The 18,868-nt window shown below is 39.4% G+C and overlaps 1 protein-coding gene across 10 annotated transcripts in view; it reads left to right on the top strand.

The window, feature by feature from the left end:
* The window catches only part of NBEA (neurobeachin), a 732,675-nt gene that overhangs the window by 664,277 nt on the left and 49,530 nt on the right, over positions 1-18,868 (top strand). For all 10 annotated transcript variants that reach the window (XM_070049020.2, XM_070049018.2, XM_051831739.3 and 7 more), the window contains one exon: positions 16,654-16,821. In XM_070049020.2, coding sequence (XP_069905121.1) covers positions 16,654-16,821 — 168 coding nt within the window. The remainder of the gene's footprint in view (positions 1-16,653; positions 16,822-18,868) is intronic.

Here is an 18,868-nt window from a genome sequence, read left to right as displayed (position 1 = left end):
CGGTGCCCAGTATCAGGAAGCTAGAATCAGGAACAGAGCTGGGACTTGAATCAGGGCACTCCCATTTGGAATACAAGCATCCCAACTAGTGTCTTAACTGCTACACCAAACACCTGCCCCCTGGTAGCACTTTTAGTATACATTTCTCTAGTAACTAATGATGTTGAGAATCTCTTCTTTGGATGCCAAAACATTTTAGGTACATTTTAATAAAACATTAAGTAATGATTTATTATATATACAACCTTTGGTTCTCCTTGCTAAGATAAGTTAATATGCCCACAGAATAATAATTTTGTTACTGATATGCCTAATTGAGATACAAAAGACAGGGCCAGCACTGTGGTAGAGCATTTAAAGCCACTACCTGTGGTCGGGATACCATATTGGCACCAGATGGAGTCCTGACTGCTCCACTTCTGATCCAGCTCCTGGCTAATATGCCAGGGAAAGCAGTAGAAGATGGCCTAAGTGCTTGGCCTCCTGAACCCACGTGGGAGACCCAGAAGAAGCTCCTGGCTCTTGGCTTTGGACTGTCCCAGCTCTGACCATTACAGTCATTTGGAGAATAAACTGACAGATAGAAGATCTCTTTCTCTCTCTCTCCCTCTCTCTCTCTCTCCCTCTCTCTCTCTCTCTCTCTCTCTGTGTGTGTGTGTAACTGTACCTTTCAAATAAAATAAACAAATACTAAAAAAAGAAGAAATAGAAAAACAGTCATTCTCCTGAAAACCATTCCCAGGGTGTCATCAAACCCAGAATTCCTTGACTACAGAGAAAAATAAGAATTACTATGGATGAAAAACCATTTGATAATTAGTAATGACATAAAACTAGACAAAGATAGACCATAAACTGACTAAATTTGCAGAAAAATTATAATACTTCATTCATTTAATGTGTTAGGTGGCCATGTAGTCCAACTAAATAAGCGTTTCAGGTAATTGAAGTTTCTTGATGTTTCTAGGTAATCAAGAACCTTTTTGAAGCATTGTTACAGTTAGCTTTCTAAAATTTATTGCTGTTTGGTTCCCTACCCTCTTATGCAAAGGGATGAAACTCAATTCATTCTTGTAAAATCAAGGTTGTTAATTCTAAGTACCCATTATTACTTTTCATTATGAAGTGAAATAATTTTATTTTTACTCTTTTTCTGTTGTCTTCTTCAGAGTATCAGTTGTCAGTGTAGAGCCCTTTAGTAGCCACCAGCCATAGAGATTAGAGTTTGTTGCTTACAATCTCTTCTAGACTACAAAATTAGGTATTCAGTTTATCAAGGCTTTATGATAAATAAATGTTAACTAAAACCCTGCCAGAAATGTAATCTTTGTAGTTTTGATAGAATGCCTGTAGTTTCTGTCTCAGGTTCCTTTGGCCACTGTGTAATGATTCCAGATTTGGAACTTGTGTACTGAAAGATAAAGTGACAGCACCCTGCACTTAGCCAGGGAAAGGTTACTCTTCTTTTGTACAGAAAGCTACATGGTTGCCTAGGGCACTTTTCTCCATGGATGTAACTGATGACATTTTTTTCTCTACTTTGTTCTTTCCAAGAGTTACTGCTCACAATTGCCACAAATCAGTATAGACACCATCTTAATCACCTTACCTCAGAGCCCAGTGATAGTCTTCAGTTATTCCCATAGGAAGCTTGGCCAAGATAAATTAATGCAATAACAGTGCTTATCACCCATGCCGTTTACAAAATGTTTTAAGGATTTATTTATTCATTTTAAAAGGCAGAGCAATAGAGAGGGAGAGACAGAGTGAGCTAAAGAGGGAGCTCTTCCATCCACTGCTTCACTTCTCCAGGTGGCCATAACAGCCAAGACTGGGCTACGTCAAAGCCAGGAACTCCATTTGGGCCTGGCACATGAGTAGCAGGGGCCCAGCACTTTTAGTCTATATTTCTCAAGTAACTAATGATATTGAATATCTCTTCATGTGTTTATTGGATATAAAAACATTTTAGTTACATTTTAATAAAACATTAAGTAATAATTTTTATATGTACAACCTTTGGTTCTCCTTAGTAAGATAAGTTAATACACCTCAGATAAGTTAATATGCCCACAGATATGGGCCATCTTCCTCTGCCTTCTCAGTTGTGTTAGCCAAAAGCTGAATTGGATATGGGGGAGCAAGCACTCAAACCAGGACTCTAATATGGAATGCAGACATCACTATCACAACACTGGCCTCTGTACCATTTTTTTTTTTAGTGTTTATTCTTTGCCACAAACTGTACCAGAACTTCAATTGTATCATTCTTTTAATGCTTAAAAAAATCTTCAAGCTGGCGCCGCGGCTCACTAGGCTAATCCTCCACCTTGCGGCACCGGCACACTGGGTTCTAGTCCCGGTTGGGGCGCCGGATTCTGTCCCGGTTGCCCCTCTTCCAGGCCAGCTCTCTGCTGTGGCCTGGGAGTGCAGTGGAGGATGGTCCAAGTACTTGGGCCCTGCATCCGTGGGAGACCAGGAGAAGCACCTGGCTCCTGCCATCGGATCAGCGCAGTGCGCCGGCCGCAGCGTGCCAGCCGTGGCGGCCATTGGAGGGTGAACCAATGGCAAAAGGAAGACCTTTCTCTCTGTCTCTCTCTCTCACTGTCCACTCTGCCTGTCAAAAAAAAAAAAAAAAAATCTTCAGAGATAGTATTAACCTGAAACCAAGTAAGGTAAACTAACTTGTCAAATATCACCTACTTATCAAAGTGGCCATATTCTTATTTTTTAAAATATTTATTTATTTGAAATACAGAGTTATAGAGAGAGGTCGTCCATCCGCTGGTTCACTCCCCAGATGGCCACAACGGCCAGAGCTGCGCTGATCTGAAGCCAGGATCCAGGAGCTTCTTCTGGGTCTCCCACATGGGTGCAGGGGCCCAAGGACTTGGGCCATCTTCCACTGCTTTCCTAGGCCATAGCAGAGAGCTGGATCGGAAGCGGAGCACTCAGGACTCAAACTCATTACTCATATGGGATGTTGGCACTGCAGGTGGTGGCTTTACCCGCTAGACCACAGCGCCGGTCCCACCACATAGATTTTTATAACTAATTTAAAATATTTGGTTTCATTTCATTTGGTTCCAGCAAGAGAAATAGCAAATTATTCATGGAAAGAAACAACCTGAGAAAAGTTATAACACCATAAAGACTATTTAAACTGTAAAATAGATTTTCCTCTATCCTTTTAAGGAAAAAATACATGATTTCAGATTTTGAGTAACAAATTTTTAAATTTATAATTTCTAAAAGTGCTTTTATTTCCCATAAATTAAATATCAAAAAATTGACTCCTGATACTAACATTACTAGTTCAAAAACTAGCTTCTGTTTATATACTACTTACCTGTTATAGCTTGCCATTTTAATAGTTACATGTTGCTAAGCAAACTTGAAGAACGATAAAATGGCATGCTTCTTTAAAATAAGCCTCCCTCAGAGTTAGAAACATACCAGGGGATTCCAATTCAATCCCATCAAGGTGGCATGTACCAATGCCATCTCACTAGTCCCAGTGATCAATTTCTATTCACAATTGATCATAATGATAGGACTAAGAGCCAAAGGGAGCACATAAACAAGACTAGTGTCTGCAAATACTAGCTGATAGAATAAAAACGGGAGAGAACAATCCAACATGGGAAGCGAGATACACAGCAGACCCATAGAATGGCAGATGTCCTAACAGCACTCTGGCCTCAGAATCAGCCCTTAAGGCATGCAGATCTGGCTGAAAAGCCCATGAGAGAATTACAGACATGGAAAGCCAAAACACTCTGGCAAAAAAAAAAACCTAAATGAAAGATCTCCGCGAGTGAGATCCCAGTGGAAAGAACAGGTCTTCAAAGAAGGAGGTACCTTTCTCTGAAGGGAGGAGAGAACTTCCACTTTTACTATGACCTTGTCTAAATATGATCAGAGTCGGTGAATTCAAAAGGCTTCCATAGCCTTGGCAACTCATGACAAGAGCCTAGGTTGATTACTGACGCCATAAACAAGAGTGTCAATTTGTTAAGTCAACAACAGGAGTCACTGTGCACTGACTCCTCATGTAGGATCTCTGTCCTTAATGTGCTGTACATTGTGATTTAATGCTATAACTAGTACTGAAACAGTATTTTTCACTTTGTGTTTCTATGTGGGTGCGAACTGTTGAAATCTTTACTTAATGTATGCTAAACTGACCTTCTGTATATAAAGATAATTGAAAATTAATCTTGGCCGGCGCCGTGGCTCAATAGGCTAATCCTCCACCTGCGGCACCGGCACACCGGGTTCTAGTCCCGGTCGGGGTGCCGGATTCTTTCCCGGTTGCCCCTCTTCCAGGCCAGCTCTCTGCTGTGGCCCGGGAAGGCAGTGGAGGATGGCCCAAGTGCTTGGGCCCTGCACCCCATGGGAGATCAGGATAAGTACCTGGCTCCTGACTTTGGATCAGCGCAGTGCACCGGCCGCAACGCGCCAGCCGTGGCGGCCATTGGAGGGTGAACCAACGGCAAAAAAGGAAGACCTTTCTCTCTGTCTCTCTCTCTCTCACTATCCACTCAGCCTGTCAAAAAAAAAAAAAAAAAAAGAGAGAGAAGAAAATGAATCTTGATGTGAATGGAAAGGGGGAGGGAGAGGGAAAGGGGAGGGTTGTGGGTGGGAGGGAAGTTTTTTTTGGGGGGAGCCACTGTAATCCATAAGCTGTACTTTGGAAATTTATATTAATTAAATAAAAGTAAATAAATAAATAAAATAAGACTCCCTAAACAAAGGGGAAAAAAATAAGCCTCCCTAAGTAGGATTCCTATAGATGAACATCCATCAAGCTATATGTGTACAGTACACTATGAGCTGTAAAGATTGAAAATAGTTTTGATGAAGTCACTACATCTCAAAGATTTGCTCTCACATACTTAATAGAATTTAGTTTTACAACTGAATAAAATATGAGAGATACATACTTCTGCATCTCTGAATGTATCATAGAACATTTTCAGAAATGGATAGTACATTTCTATTATAAGCAATAAGTTACAACCTGTGCTCATAAAGAAATGAAAAAACAAGACTGGGGTTTCCTGTGTTCCAAACCCAATTCTTGTTATCTTACAGGAATTAATGGATCTGGGAAGGCTTGTGAAATAAACCCTCACTCCATGTAATGAAAAGCTTTATAGAAAATGTTGCATATATGAGGAAATTAGCTGGCCTAGTCTTTTTCTCTGCACCCCCCAGCAACAGTACCAGATTAAATAGGGGGCTTCAGAAAGTTCATGGCAAATTTGCTTTATCTTTTAATTCCATTTTCCATGAATTTTTGAAGTCCTCTCATTGATGGTTGTGGGAAGTGTCTAGCAGGTGATAGATGGCCTGAGAGACTCTCTTCCTTCTGTCTTCTGGGTCTTCCTAGAAGGCTCCCTACAGAGTAGGAAGGGGAAGCTGCCTTGCCTTCCAGCAGGACACTATGCCCATGGCAGCCATTGTTGCTTACTTCAGAATGAGAGCTTAAAGGCAGAGCTGTGGAAAGATGTCTTAAACAATGTGGCAATGTGTTTCTGCAGCGCTCCTCTCAGGAGCTCCTGCATTGCTGTTCTTCAACTCATAGTTTCCCATGCTCCAATTTCTGTTCAGTCTTTCTCATCAACTACTAATCTCATGCAGAAATAATGTCAGATGTCTGCATTAAAACTCAAAAATTGGGGACCAGCATTGTGGCATAGCAAGTAGAGCAAAGCTGCCGCCAGCATCCCACATGGTCACCGGTTTGAGACCCAGCTACTCCACTTCCAATCCAGCTTCCTGCTAATGCACCAGGGAAGGCAGCAGAAGATGGCCCAAGTGCATGGGCCCCTGCACCCATGTGGGAGACCCCAAAGAAGCTCATGGGTCCTGGCTTCAGATCAGTCTAGCTATGGTCATTGCAGTGATTTGGGGAGCAAACCAGCAGATGCAAGATTTCTCTCTCTGTCTGTTGCTCTCTTTTGCTCTCTCTCTCTCTCTCTCTCTCTCTGCAACTCTGCCTTTCCAATAAATAAATAAATCCTTAAAAAATCTCAAAAATTGTATCAATTACCCATGTACAATGAGTCTTCAAAAAGTTCATGGAAGATGTTCATTATGAAAAAATTATGTGTGGATTTCAAAAATTTTTGAACCAAGGTTAACTTATCTTTTAATTCTACTTTTCTCATAAACTCTGAAGTACCTTCATATTTCCACTATTTGCTGAAGGTCTATTTATTTGTTGAGTATCTGTCTAATATAAAAGCCTAGCCCCTGATGTAAAACATAAAAATATTTAAGTTTTTCATAAATTCCATGCATACACTCTCCATTTTTTAATATTATGTCTATCACTAGAAGTTTCTAACTTTATACTGGTTAGGTAGTTCATGTAGGTTTTAGCCCTTATGAAATAGGTTTAAAGAAAATGTGCTCTTGTATATTTGTAATTTGGACTGGGATTATCTTCAGTTATTTGAAAGAGTGCTTTATAATGAGCCTAAAGTATAAAATGAAAATGTCATATATCTCAAAGAAATGACATTCACAAGTGGTAAAAAGCTTTCCTCTCTTTGTGTGGATTAGTATTCTGTCTCCATGAGTATTCCCTCCTTCTTCTTTCAAGCTGTCATTAAGAAATTCAAGGCAAAGAAGACAAAATAATGTTATAAAAAGGATGATGTCGGCCGGCGCCGTGGCTCAATAGGCTAATCCTCCACCTTGCGGCGCCGGCACACCGGGTTCTAGTCCCGGTCGGGGCGCCGGATTCTGTCCCGGTTGCCCCTCTTCCAGGCCAGCTCTCTGCTATGGCCAGGGAGTGCAGTGGAGGATGGCCCAGGTGCTTGGGCCCTGCACCCCATGGGAGACCAGGAAAAGCACCTGGATCCTGGCTCCTGCCATCGGATCAGCGCGGTGCGCCGGCTGCAGCGGCGGCCATTGGAGGGTGAACCAACGGCAAAAGGAAGACCTTTCTCTCTCTGTCTCTCTCTCACTGTCCACTCTGCCTGTCAAAAAAAAAAAAAATAAAAAAATAAAAAAATAAAAAAATAAAAAGGATGATGTCATTGATTATTAAATGCTCAGCTTCATTATCCCATGCCAGCAATTGAACAGCTATTTGATGCACTGTTAGCAACCATTACTTGTCTGAAACTAATTTCTTTTTCTCATTTTTAAACGTGAAATAGTACCTTGTTTTCTAGGGACCTATATAATTAGTTAGAAGTATTTATGTCTTAAAAATATAGTAACAAGAATTGCATTTCACTGAAGAGCTGTTGGATTCCAGATTTGGTGTCACTGCAAAAACTCAAAAAGTGATACCGACACTTTCAGTAAACATTTCAGTAAATTCTAAATGCATTGAGTTTATATATCAAGAATTGGTTTAATTTAGCCACAGAGAGCTAGGCTGATTACGACTGACTTACTCATGAAACATTAATAAAGCTTTGTGTTCAGTTCTAACATGATTATAATCTGACCTCCTGACAAAGGACAGAAATAGAAAGTATCTCTGGTACCATTACCCTAATGCTGTGCTCATCAATCATAATCCACTCTTTTTTTAATTTGTTTTAGCAAAAGGCCTTTCACGGATGTACACTGATAATATCATCCGGTCCTCAGCCCAGCAGATTCCTGGTGCTGTTTGGCCCACTGTGGAGTGTTCACAGTCTGCAGCGCATACCCTGTGTACAGAGACCAGGAGGCTGAGTTGGGGTGCTTTTCCTTTTACACTTTTACAAAATTTTCATATTTTAAAGGAAAAGTTTCCTTTGTGATTGGTACCAATTTGAATTTGGCAATATTCTACTAACAAGCCACCTTGCTTAAAAGAGAATTTTAGCCAGTAACAGTGCATGAACTTTGGAAAGTCGTAGGCAGCACCTCAAAGTATTGAGGGGTAGCTACCGTGTTTGAGTATTTGCTGTGCCACCTGTCAGCCACAACACTTCCAAACAATATAACCTTATCTCTTACAATTTCAGTATCCTCCTTTTTTCTAGACTGATGATTGTCATTCTATAAATCTTTTTTAAAAAAATTAATTATTTATTTGAAAGAGTTACAGAGAGAAGGAGAGACACACAAAGAGATCTTCCATCCACTGATTCACTCCTCAGATGGCCACGATGGCCAGGGCTGGGCCAGGCAGAAACCAATTCTTTTACATCTGTCATTTTCTGACGTCCCTAAATCTTTTTTTTTTTTTTTTTTTTTTTTTTTTTTTTTTGACAGGCAGAGTGGACAGTGAGAGAGAGAGACAGAGAGAAAGGTCTTCCTTTTGCCGTTGGTTCACCCTACAATGGCCGCCGTGGCCGGCGCGCTGCAGCCGGCGCACCGCACTGATCCGATGGCGGGAGCCAGGAGCCAGGTGCTTTTCCTGGTCTCCCATGGGGTGCAGGGCCCAAGCACTTGGGCCATCCTCCACTGCACTCCCTGGCCACAGCAGAGAGCTGGCCTGGAAGAGGGGCAACCGGGACAGAATCCGGCGCCCCAACCAGGACTAGAACCCGGTGTGCCGGCGCCGCTAGGCGGAGGATTAGCCTAGTGAGCCGCGGCGCCGGCCTTGTCCCTAAATCTTACTTATTATCTTGGGTTCCGTCAGTCTTCTCTCACTACAGTGTAAACTCTAGTAGGGATTTTGGTTGCTTTGGCTCATGCCATGATCCTATGATCTAGAACAGTGTCTAGTACATAGCAGATAGGAAATGTTTGTTGAATGAATGAATGAATGAATGAGCTTCTTTCCCAGCCCAACCCTCACTTACTGATATTTCTTTTATTCTTTCTCTTGTGACCATCACATTGTTCCCAATACTCTAATCAATCAACTTCTAAATATTCATTAAACACATAAGAGTAATGGGAAATGTTCTTAGTGGCAGGTATTTGGCCTGGTGGTTAAGATACCAGTTGGTAATCTGTATGTCATGTCATAGTGCATGAGTTCAATTCCTGGCTCTGCACCTGATTGGAGCGTTGTGCTAGTGTGGACAGTGGGAGGCGGCAGGTGATGGTCCAAGTGGTTGGCTCCCTGCTACCCATGTCAGAAACCTGGATTAACTTCTCAGCTCGTGACTTCAGCCTGGTCCTGCCCTAGTTGTTGTTGGCCTTTTGGGGAGTGAACTTTAGTGAATAGAAAGGTTTCTCTTTCTGTCTCCCTCCCTCAAAAATAAATAAAATCTATACATATATTTTTAAAAAGTGATGGGAAATGCAAAATGATATTATATAATCCCTATATTCAAATTGCTTACACTCTAGTGGAGGATATAGAATTACACTTTTGGAACAATAAATTGCTTAATTGGTAATAATCCCATTATTTTGTGTATCACTTTATAATTTATATATAAACTAATTTCACAATTAAATTTGTAAGTATTATATTACTACACTAAGTAGCATGAAGGAACTGATTAAAAGTGTTATAGAAATTTACAGGGTAGAGACCGGCGCCATGGCTCACTAGGCTAATCCTCTGCCTGCGGTGCCGGCACCCTGGGTTCTAGTCCCGGTTGGGGCACCAGGTATTAGTCCCGGTTGCTCCTCTTCCAGTCCAGCTCTCTGCTGTGGTCTGGGAGGGCAGCAGAGGATGGCCCAAATGCTTAGGTCCCTGCACCTGCATGGGAGACCTGGAGGCAGTACCCGGCTCCTGGCTTTGGAATGGTGCAGTGCCGGCCATGGCGGCCATTTGGGGAGTGAACCAACGGAAGGAAGACTTTTCTCTCTGTCTCTCTCTCTATCTATAACTCTCTTTTTCTGTCTCTCTCTCTCTCACTGTCTAACTCTGCCTGGCAAAAAAAAAAAAAAAAAAAAAAAAAAAAAAAGGAAATTTGCAGGGGAGAAAAAGAGGAATGTGAGCAAGGGAATTTGGGAAACAAACACTAGACTTCAGTAAGAAGAATGGATATGGCTTCAAAAACAAATGGAGGTTGAAATGCTTTCAGGTTAGGGAAAAAGGAGCCACAAAGGTCCAGAGGTCACAGCAAGTACCAAAGACCCATGGCAGTGAAATAAAGGTGCTCCTGGGACTGAGGATTTGTGTCAGGACGTCATGGGGGAGGTACAGAGAAGGTAGGCCTGAGCCAAGTAGAGCTTACACTGAATGGACTGAGCTAGGAAGAGCCTGGGACATTGGAAACAGAAGGGGACAATATGAGCATGTTGGCTTCAGAAACCTGTTTCACCAGCAGAGTCCAAGATGGACTGGATTGGAGAAGGAGCTCAGGGCTCTGTTGCTGTAGTCCATGGGAGAGATGCAGGTTAGGAAGCAGTCTTCTCTATGATGCATCTGGTGAACAATCAAGTAGTGGAATAACTTAAGCCCCCAAAAGATAAACACTTAAAATAACTATGTTGTCCTCACTTAAAACAGTTCAGTCTTTCACTGGATAATTGCTACAGTTTCATAAGTTTAATCATGAAGATAGACTGGCATAGACACTAAAAAGTGTCAATATGATTTTCTGATTATCTACTTGAATAAAAACTACTCTATTTAGAAAACTTTTAGTACCAAAAGCAGATTATTGAGGTAGAAAGAGAAATGAGTCAGAAACATTTTTGCTGCAGTCTACAGGAAGAGATAGGCATTCAGTGTTCTTAAATTTAAAAATGCAGGACGAATAAATACTCTGTCTTCAAAATTAATTTCAGTAGTCTTGTATCTTTTTTTCATAAGTTTTAGAAAATCTTTATTCCAAACCTGCTAGAGAAAGAGTTCTCTACCATCTGATACCCATGGGACAAAATGGAAATTAGAATTAGGGAAGTGTTATCCATCTAAGAGATAACCTCTCTGGTTAAAATATCACTCTTTATTTCCTTCCTCTTGGATCCCTAGGGTAGAGTTATGGATTGAGAATTGGTTTATCCAGGCTTAAAGCAATTGTTTCTGCCTTCAGATATGCAAGGAGATGGTAAAGAAAGCTATTATGACCATTTTAACTCTAATAGCTTACTAATCAAGGATTTCTTTATATTTCAGTTGTAATTATTGAACTTAAATTTTGTTTCAAACTCCAAAGTGTCCTTTGTTCATGGAAGCACATTTTTAAAAGAATATATAAGCAGATATTATGGATTTAATAACAGATTAATACTGTTTATAGTACAATGAAGGATCCTCATGTCAGCCTTTAGCTTTAGGTAGATTTTTATACTTTATGTGTTAGTTAATATTCAATTCTTAGATATGCATTTGATTTTTAACTATATTTCGCATTGAAATGTTATAAACTGGATTTATTTTTCTCTGCCCAGTGACTAGTACAACAGCAAATCTGTAAAACTTTATCTGTTTAACCTTTTACTTCATTTCTTTGTATTTACTTTTTTTTTTTTTTTTTTTTTTTTTTTTGACAGGCAGAGTGGATAGTGAGAGAGACAGAGAGAAAGGTCTTCCTTTTTGCCGTTGGTTCACCCTCCAATGGCCGCCATGGCTGGCACGCTGTGGCCGGTGCACCACGCTTATCCGAAGGCAGGAGCCAGGTGCTTCTCCTGGTCTCCCATGCGGGTGCAGGGCCCAAGGACCTGGGCCATCTCCACTGCCTTCCCGGGCCACAGCAGAGAGCTGGCCTGGAAGAGGGGCAACTGGGACAGAATCCGGCACCCCGACCGGGACTAGAACCCAGTGTGCCAGCGCCGCTAGGTGGAGGATTAGCCTATTGAGCCGCAGTGCCGGCCTGTCATTTACTTTTATAACCAATAAAAAACTGTATGAAATTATGTAGCTAAAATTAATTATCAATTGATTCATCAAGGTGCCTCTCTAATGCATTCATAGAACAGGACAAATAGCGTAAACATAACAACGTTTTCAAAATTTAAATATTATGAACTAATAACTTTTAAAACTTAAGTGAAATGGAGCAATACTGAGAAAAACACTAAAATGCCAAAAGTATGATTTATAGTCTTTAAAGAAATTTAAATGTAAAATATGCCAATAATCACACACACACACACACACACACAACCCAAGGCCCAAATTATTAAGGGTGAGCTTTATCAAAATTTCAAAGGATGATGAATTCATTTCTCATGCAAGCTGTTTTCAGAACACAGGTAAAGTCATTCAGCTCATTTTATGAGGCCAGTGGGACCTGGATTCCAGAAGTAGTTAAAGGAGGAAAGCAAAAAAGAAATTGGACCAATTTCATGCATGACTATAAATACAAAATTTCTAAATAAATTAGCATCAGTGTGATTTGTGTGTGTGTGTACATGCATGCACATGTGCATTGTACCAGGTCAAAGTAGAGTTTAACCCTTTAATATCAAGAAAAAGACGACCATGTTCCAATATCATCACTGCTGTTTTATGTAGTTCTTAAGGTTGAGAGCAGTTGTATCAGACAAAAATAAAGGAGTTATAGGTATAAATAAGAGTAGCTTTCAGAAACAAAATCTGTTTACAGAAATGAATAGCATTGTTCTACATAATCAACAACCACATACAAAATATGATTTTTAAAATGTTACAATTGCATCAAAAATTTATGATGTTTCTGGGAATAAACCGAGAACACCAACAATAAAATTATACTGAGGAAATTCTAATTTTTAATGCTAATAAATTACATAGAAATAATCTTTATAAATAAAGAGTTATTTTGAGGCCTTAGATGACAAAACCTAATGTCATTATTCCATAATCAATTTATAAATTGATTGAAATACCAATCAAATTATTCTTATAATAGCTATACACTGATTGTAAAAGTTATAGGGAAGAATAAAGCTTAGTTAATCCTGAAAAAGAAGGAAAAATTTTACCAGGTATTTAAATATATAAAAAAATAAAGATACTTAAGATGACAATAAAAATATAGAAAGTTAAACATAGCCACATCATACCTAGATAAATATATGATAGATACATATATGCAATTATGAGGAAGGGGAAAAAAGAGGTTGAGAGGAATGACAAATGGACTTGCATTTTTCAAGGTAGATTATTATATTATCTGTAAAGAATGGGAGGTGTTTTGTTTGTTTTGTTTTGCTTTGGCAGGCAGAGTGGACAGTGAGAGAGAGAGACAGAAAGAAAGGTCTTCCTTTTCCTTTGGTTCACCCCCCAATGGCTGCTGCTGCCGGCTCGCTGCGGCCAGCGCACCACGCTGATCAGATATATGTTACGCAATAAAGATGATACCAGGCCGGCACCGTGGCTCAATAAGCTAATCCTCCGCCTTGCGGCGCCGGCACACCAGGTTCTAGTCCTGGTTGGGGCGCTGGATTCTGTCCCTGTTGCCCCTCTTCCAGGCCAGCTCTCTGCTATGGTCCGGGAGTGCAGAGGATGATGGCCCTAGTGCTTGGGCCCTGCACCCGATGGGAGACCAGGAGAAACACCTGGCTCCTGCCTTCGAATCAGCACGGTGCGCCGGCCGCAGCAACCATTGGAGGGTGAACCAACGGCAAAGGAAGACCTTTCTCTCTGTCTCTCTCACTATCCACTCTGCCTGTAAAAAAAGAAAAAAAAAAAAAGATGATACCACACATGACTGAGGAGAGGAATGTTTACTCAATAGATGGCTTTGAGAAAACTGACTTATTACATAAACAAAAGAATTAATATAGAAACAAAATAATACCACATATGAATGAAAGTAAGCTCTAGATGAATTAGATCAAAATGTGAAAGATATAACACTAAATGCAAACAAAATTGACCAGAATGTAAAATTTACCTTTGAATCTTCAAAACAAAACCACAGGGTCATAAAAAATGATTTTATTATCTCAAAATCAAGAATATCTATTCACAAGGAACATGGATAAGGCTAATAGATACATGATCTTTGGGAAAATTTATCAATTAATGCAGTATTTTAGTTAACAAAGAACTATTACCTAAATATACAAAGAACTCTTGCAAATCAACAACTCAATAACAGGAACCTCCATTTTAAAAAATGAGTAAAAGGGAGTGAACCAGCGGATGTAAAATCTCTGTCTCTGTCTTTCTCTCTCTCTCTCTCTATCTCTCTCTGTGTGTCTCTTTCTCTCCTTCCCTCCCTCCTTCCCTCTGTTTCACTCTGTTTTACAAATAAATAAATCTGCCTTTATAAAACAAAGATGTCAAATTCATTAGTAATCAGAGAAATACAAATTAAAACAACAGTAAGATAATTATTTTGTATCTATTACACTTTCCGAAATTAGAAACCTGGATAATGCCAAGAAATGGTGGGGCTGTGGACATGCAGAAACCTTCATGCACTGCTGTCTGAGGGGAGACAGAAATGCCATTTTGAGAGCAACTGGCCACTAATGACTCAGACTCAGTGTGTGTACACCCAGTGTGGTGATGTACTACTCCTACGCCAGTCTAGAAATTCTGAAGAAATTCTTACAAAGATCCAAAAAATCAAATGAAAAAAGGCTTTTGTCACAATCTTGTGGCATAGGGAGTTAGAGGTCAGGGGAGTTGTGAAGCCATGAGAAGCAATGGCCTAGCTACTTGCAGAGCCTCATAGGTAGATGGTAAAAGCAATGCCCACTGGGAGCCGGCGCTGTGGCTCACTTGGTTAATCCTCCACCTGCGGCGCCAGCATCCCATATGGGCCAGATTCTAGTCCCAGTTGCTCCTCTTCCAGTCCAACTCCCTGCTGTGGCCCAGGAAGGCAGTGGAGGATGACCTAGCTGCTTGGGCCCCTGCACCGGCACATGGGAGACCAGGAGGCTGGTTGCACCAGCCTTAGCGACCATTTTGGGGGTGAACCAATGGAAAAAGGAAGACCTTTCTCTCTGGCTCTCTCTGTCTCACTGTCTAACTCTGCCTGTCAAATAAAAAAAAAAAAAAAAAAGCAATGCCCACTGAAGAGAGCAAGGGACCAATAGCAATCTGTAACCCTAGACTGTGGTTGTAGATCAAAACTACAAACACAGAGAAAATGAGTAGTACTTTATAAGAGCACATGCAAGCCAAAGGAGAAGCATTAAACACAGTAGCTATTATATATGGTATAGGAGGGAAATAAAAGTGGAAGATGGAGATAAGAGGAAATAAATATGTTTTAAAAACTCAAGTTAGTGAAAAGTTGTTCCCTACATCCCCCACATTGATTGCATCAGACATTGTATTCAGTGATGGCTCTACTTTATTTGGTAAGGTCTATAAGACTTCTTTCAAATAATTGGTATCTAGCTGATCATATTGGTACAATCTTCCTTTAGATAATACATCTGATTCCACAGTTTTGAATTCCTATGGACAGAATTCAGCAATAGCTACTTGAGAAGGAATCTCCTCTTATTTTTTGATCCTTTCATTTATTGCACTGGGGACTGAAAAAAAGTCCTGAATAATTATGCTGACTCTTTTCTTAATTGACTTTTTAAACTGATTTGACAAAATCACTTATGTAAATTGAACAAACCAATATCATCAACATAACAAATATAGAATTTTAAGCAGCATTTCCTCCGCTGTATTTTTTCTTGTCTCATTTCCTAATGTTCTAGACTGAACTGTCATTTTAAGATCGGTAAATTCTGTGTAGTGTTAACATAGATACTTTTAACTGTTTATATTTCTGAATAAGAAACATCCACAATAATGAATGTAAACAAAATAGTAGCCAAAAACTTTGAAAGGAGTGAGTCAGGAGGTTGAAGGGAATAAATTAGTAGTTAAATGTAAGCTCTAGAAAGCTGAAAAATATTGTTCACAATATTTTATCTACTTTAACAATGAAATGCAATTAGGATAAAGTTAATTTGGAAATCATTTATCAGTTAAATGAATTCCAAATTGATCTCAACACCTTAGCAATCAGGGCAATGCAATCAGAGAATGATTTCATTCATATATAACTGACAGCTTAATTTCAAAAACTGTTTTATATGACTATTGTATGGCTGAAATTTAAGGAACTAGATGTACAGTATTTTATTCATGCTATTGAAAACAGTGTCCTCTTTAACTCAGTAAGAAGTTGATGATAAATGAATGCGGTAAAGTAAGAGGCACAGCAAGCCACCCAGTTTTACCACTCACATCCTGAGCTGTAACAGAACTCCCTACCCTGCTGTCAGGACCCCTCTAGGAAGCTTCTGACACCTCCTTAGGAAATAAAACAGACCTTTTGTCAGCCTGCTTATGGAAACTTAATATGGTCATTGACTCCAGGTAATTTACACTTGTTTCCCACTAACTAGCAAACTTCCAGAATGTCTAGTGAACCCCAAGCTACATTAAGAACTGAGCTCATTCCTCATAGAAGGAAGGCATTCCTTTCTAATCATCTTAGAGGTATGCTGGAGGACTTTAGGCAGGAAAATACATGTGCATCCAAGTTTCTTATAAAATTGTTTAATTTCAAACTAATATTTAAAATTAGAAATGAAATTGTTATAAAATGCCATTAAAAGAGATATTTCAGATTATTTTCCTTTTAAACCTAAGTGTGTTTTTGCAACAACTCTGTTTAATAATAAAAGAGAATGTTAAACTGCTTAGAGAAAATTTTCATCTAGATCTGTCATATTAGAAGGATATTTGGCCATTTCTGGATACAGAAACCCTAATACTTACAATCAAGTAAAGGAATGTAAAAAGCATATGTTCCTTATTTATACAGAAAGTTTCAGAGTAAGAAAATAGGAATCTTTGCTACGTTTGGACTGACTCCTTTTCTTCAATCATTTCAGGCCCTGGAAAGTGAATTTGTTTCATGCCAACTGCATCAATGGATCGACCTTATATTTGGCTATAAACAGCGAGGACCAGAAGCAGTGCGTGCTCTGAATGTTTTTCACTACCTGACCTATGAAGGCTCTGTGAACCTGGATAGCATCACGGATCCTGTGCTCAGGGAGGTAGGTGTGAAGTCCAACGTTATTCCAAAACCGTCATCTCTGAAAAGCAGATTGGACTTTCCCTCCCTTTCTGCATGAATTTCCTTTCATCATAACTTTTTATAAAACATAGATTTCGTGGGCCAGCACCATGGCTCACTTGGTTAATCCTCCACCTGCGGCGCTGGAATCCCATATGGGTTCTGGGTTCCAGTCCCGGTTGCTCCTCTTCCAGGCCAGCTCTCTGCTGTGGCCAGGGAGTGCAGTGGAGGATGGCCCAAGTGCATGGGCCCTGCACCCCATGGGAGACCGGGAAGAAGCAGCTGGCTCCTGGCTTTAAATGGGCGCAGCACCGGCCGTAGTGGCCATTTGGGGGGTGAACCAACGGAAGGAAGACCTTTTCTCTCTGACTCTCTCTCATCTATAACTCTATCTGTCAATAAAAAATAAAAATAAATTAATTAATTAATTAATTTAAAAAAACAAAAAAGAAAAACAGATTTCAGGTTCTTGATAAATGTGGAAAATGAAAATATATGTCAAAAACAAGTAATGAGACTAGCATGTTATTCTTTTTATGTAATTGCAGATGTTTTAATGCACTTCCATATCCCTATTTTATTTGTTGCACTTCAGAGTTTTCATTAAAATGTTTAACCTACTGAAATATCCAATATGAATACTTCACAATAAGATAACCTGCTGGTGTAGATTTTACTCGAACAAAGCAAAATGAAATCTTCTAGACAGAAGACTCAAAAAACGTATCAGTGATTTCATAATATTTTACTCCCATAAGTTCTCAACCTGAAATGTTTCTAATTAACACTGGGAATTATCTTATATATACCGTAGTATGTAAGTATTATTAATGAAAATATTTATGGAAATATTATTTAGATCACTCTACATTGCACAGAATGATTTTAGGTACGTAGGAAGGATGAAGCTGCAACAGCAGCTGAATAGTAAGTAATGTTGCAAGGAAGCCCCGTCCCCAGCTCCCCTTTCACCAGATACCTGCCATCTGCTGTATGCAAAACAAGTCATCAGTCCTGCGTTTCTAGGCAGCAGGGTGATAGCTGTTTTTTTTTTTAATTTTTAATCTTAGAGGTAGAAAACTTACAGATTTGGGAAATGAAGCTCTACTAAAAATTTGCATCCATAAAGTTATTTCTTACATACCTCTTAGAAAACCAAAATTACTTCATTTTCTTAGCTCCAAGCAGAGAAGACAAAAGGGAAGGGAAATGTCTCATAATCATTGATCACTGAACCCTTAGGGCTAAATATTCAAATAGCACCATTGCAAGCCTTATTAGGGGCAATATACCATATTGTATGCACAAGGAAATGGAATTATTGCCTGAAGCTAAGAGAAAAAAGATAGAGAATGAATGAATGAGAGAGAAGCTCTCATTATGAAATCAGTAAAATATCCCCATTGTGAGCAAACTATAATCAGGTTATTTGGTAAGAGGTGACTCTAAAGTTATTTTGTGGAGGATGTTGAATATTACAGATGTTTTTATTCATGTATATTATATTAGAGAAAGTTGCTTATCAACACTTTGGGGCCAAATAAAAATATATAATGCATCTTGTATATAATTAAACTGCAAAACATCATGCAATTTGATCAAAAAATCAGGTTTTTTCCTATTTAAATGATGGTTAAAAAAGAGAAATAAATGAAATTATTAAAAAATGAAATTAGAATTAGACTTTATTTACATGGTTATATTATATATTGTGTGAATCATAAAAATACTTCTACAAAACATCACACCATTGCTTTGGAAGAAGCCAGTATGTATAGGCCTTCAGTGTCAAACTGTTGTACCTCCTTGGAAAAACTACATGAAAATGTACAGTTTTAATTTTCTTTTTTGGGTGAAGGTGGTTCAACCATCTGTTTGCTTATTACACAGACAGTTTGAATGTTTATTATATTGCAGCTCCTTTGACTTCATAGTAATGCAGACTGTCTAGTGGTAGGTTGCTGTCTCCCTCCAGCGTGCTCATTTTGAGCACATAGCTGACACTGAGGTTCAGTTAGAGAGACTCT

The sequence above is a fragment of the Oryctolagus cuniculus genome, chromosome 9 (assembly GCF_051225735.1).
Source record: "Oryctolagus cuniculus isolate XC-2025 breed Fujian yellow rabbit chromosome 9, ASM5122573v1, whole genome shotgun sequence".
In the NCBI taxonomy this organism is placed as follows: domain Eukaryota; kingdom Metazoa; phylum Chordata; class Mammalia; order Lagomorpha; family Leporidae; genus Oryctolagus; species Oryctolagus cuniculus.
Note: the sequence above shows the minus strand (reverse complement) of the source record. Positions and strands in the feature narration are given on the sequence as shown.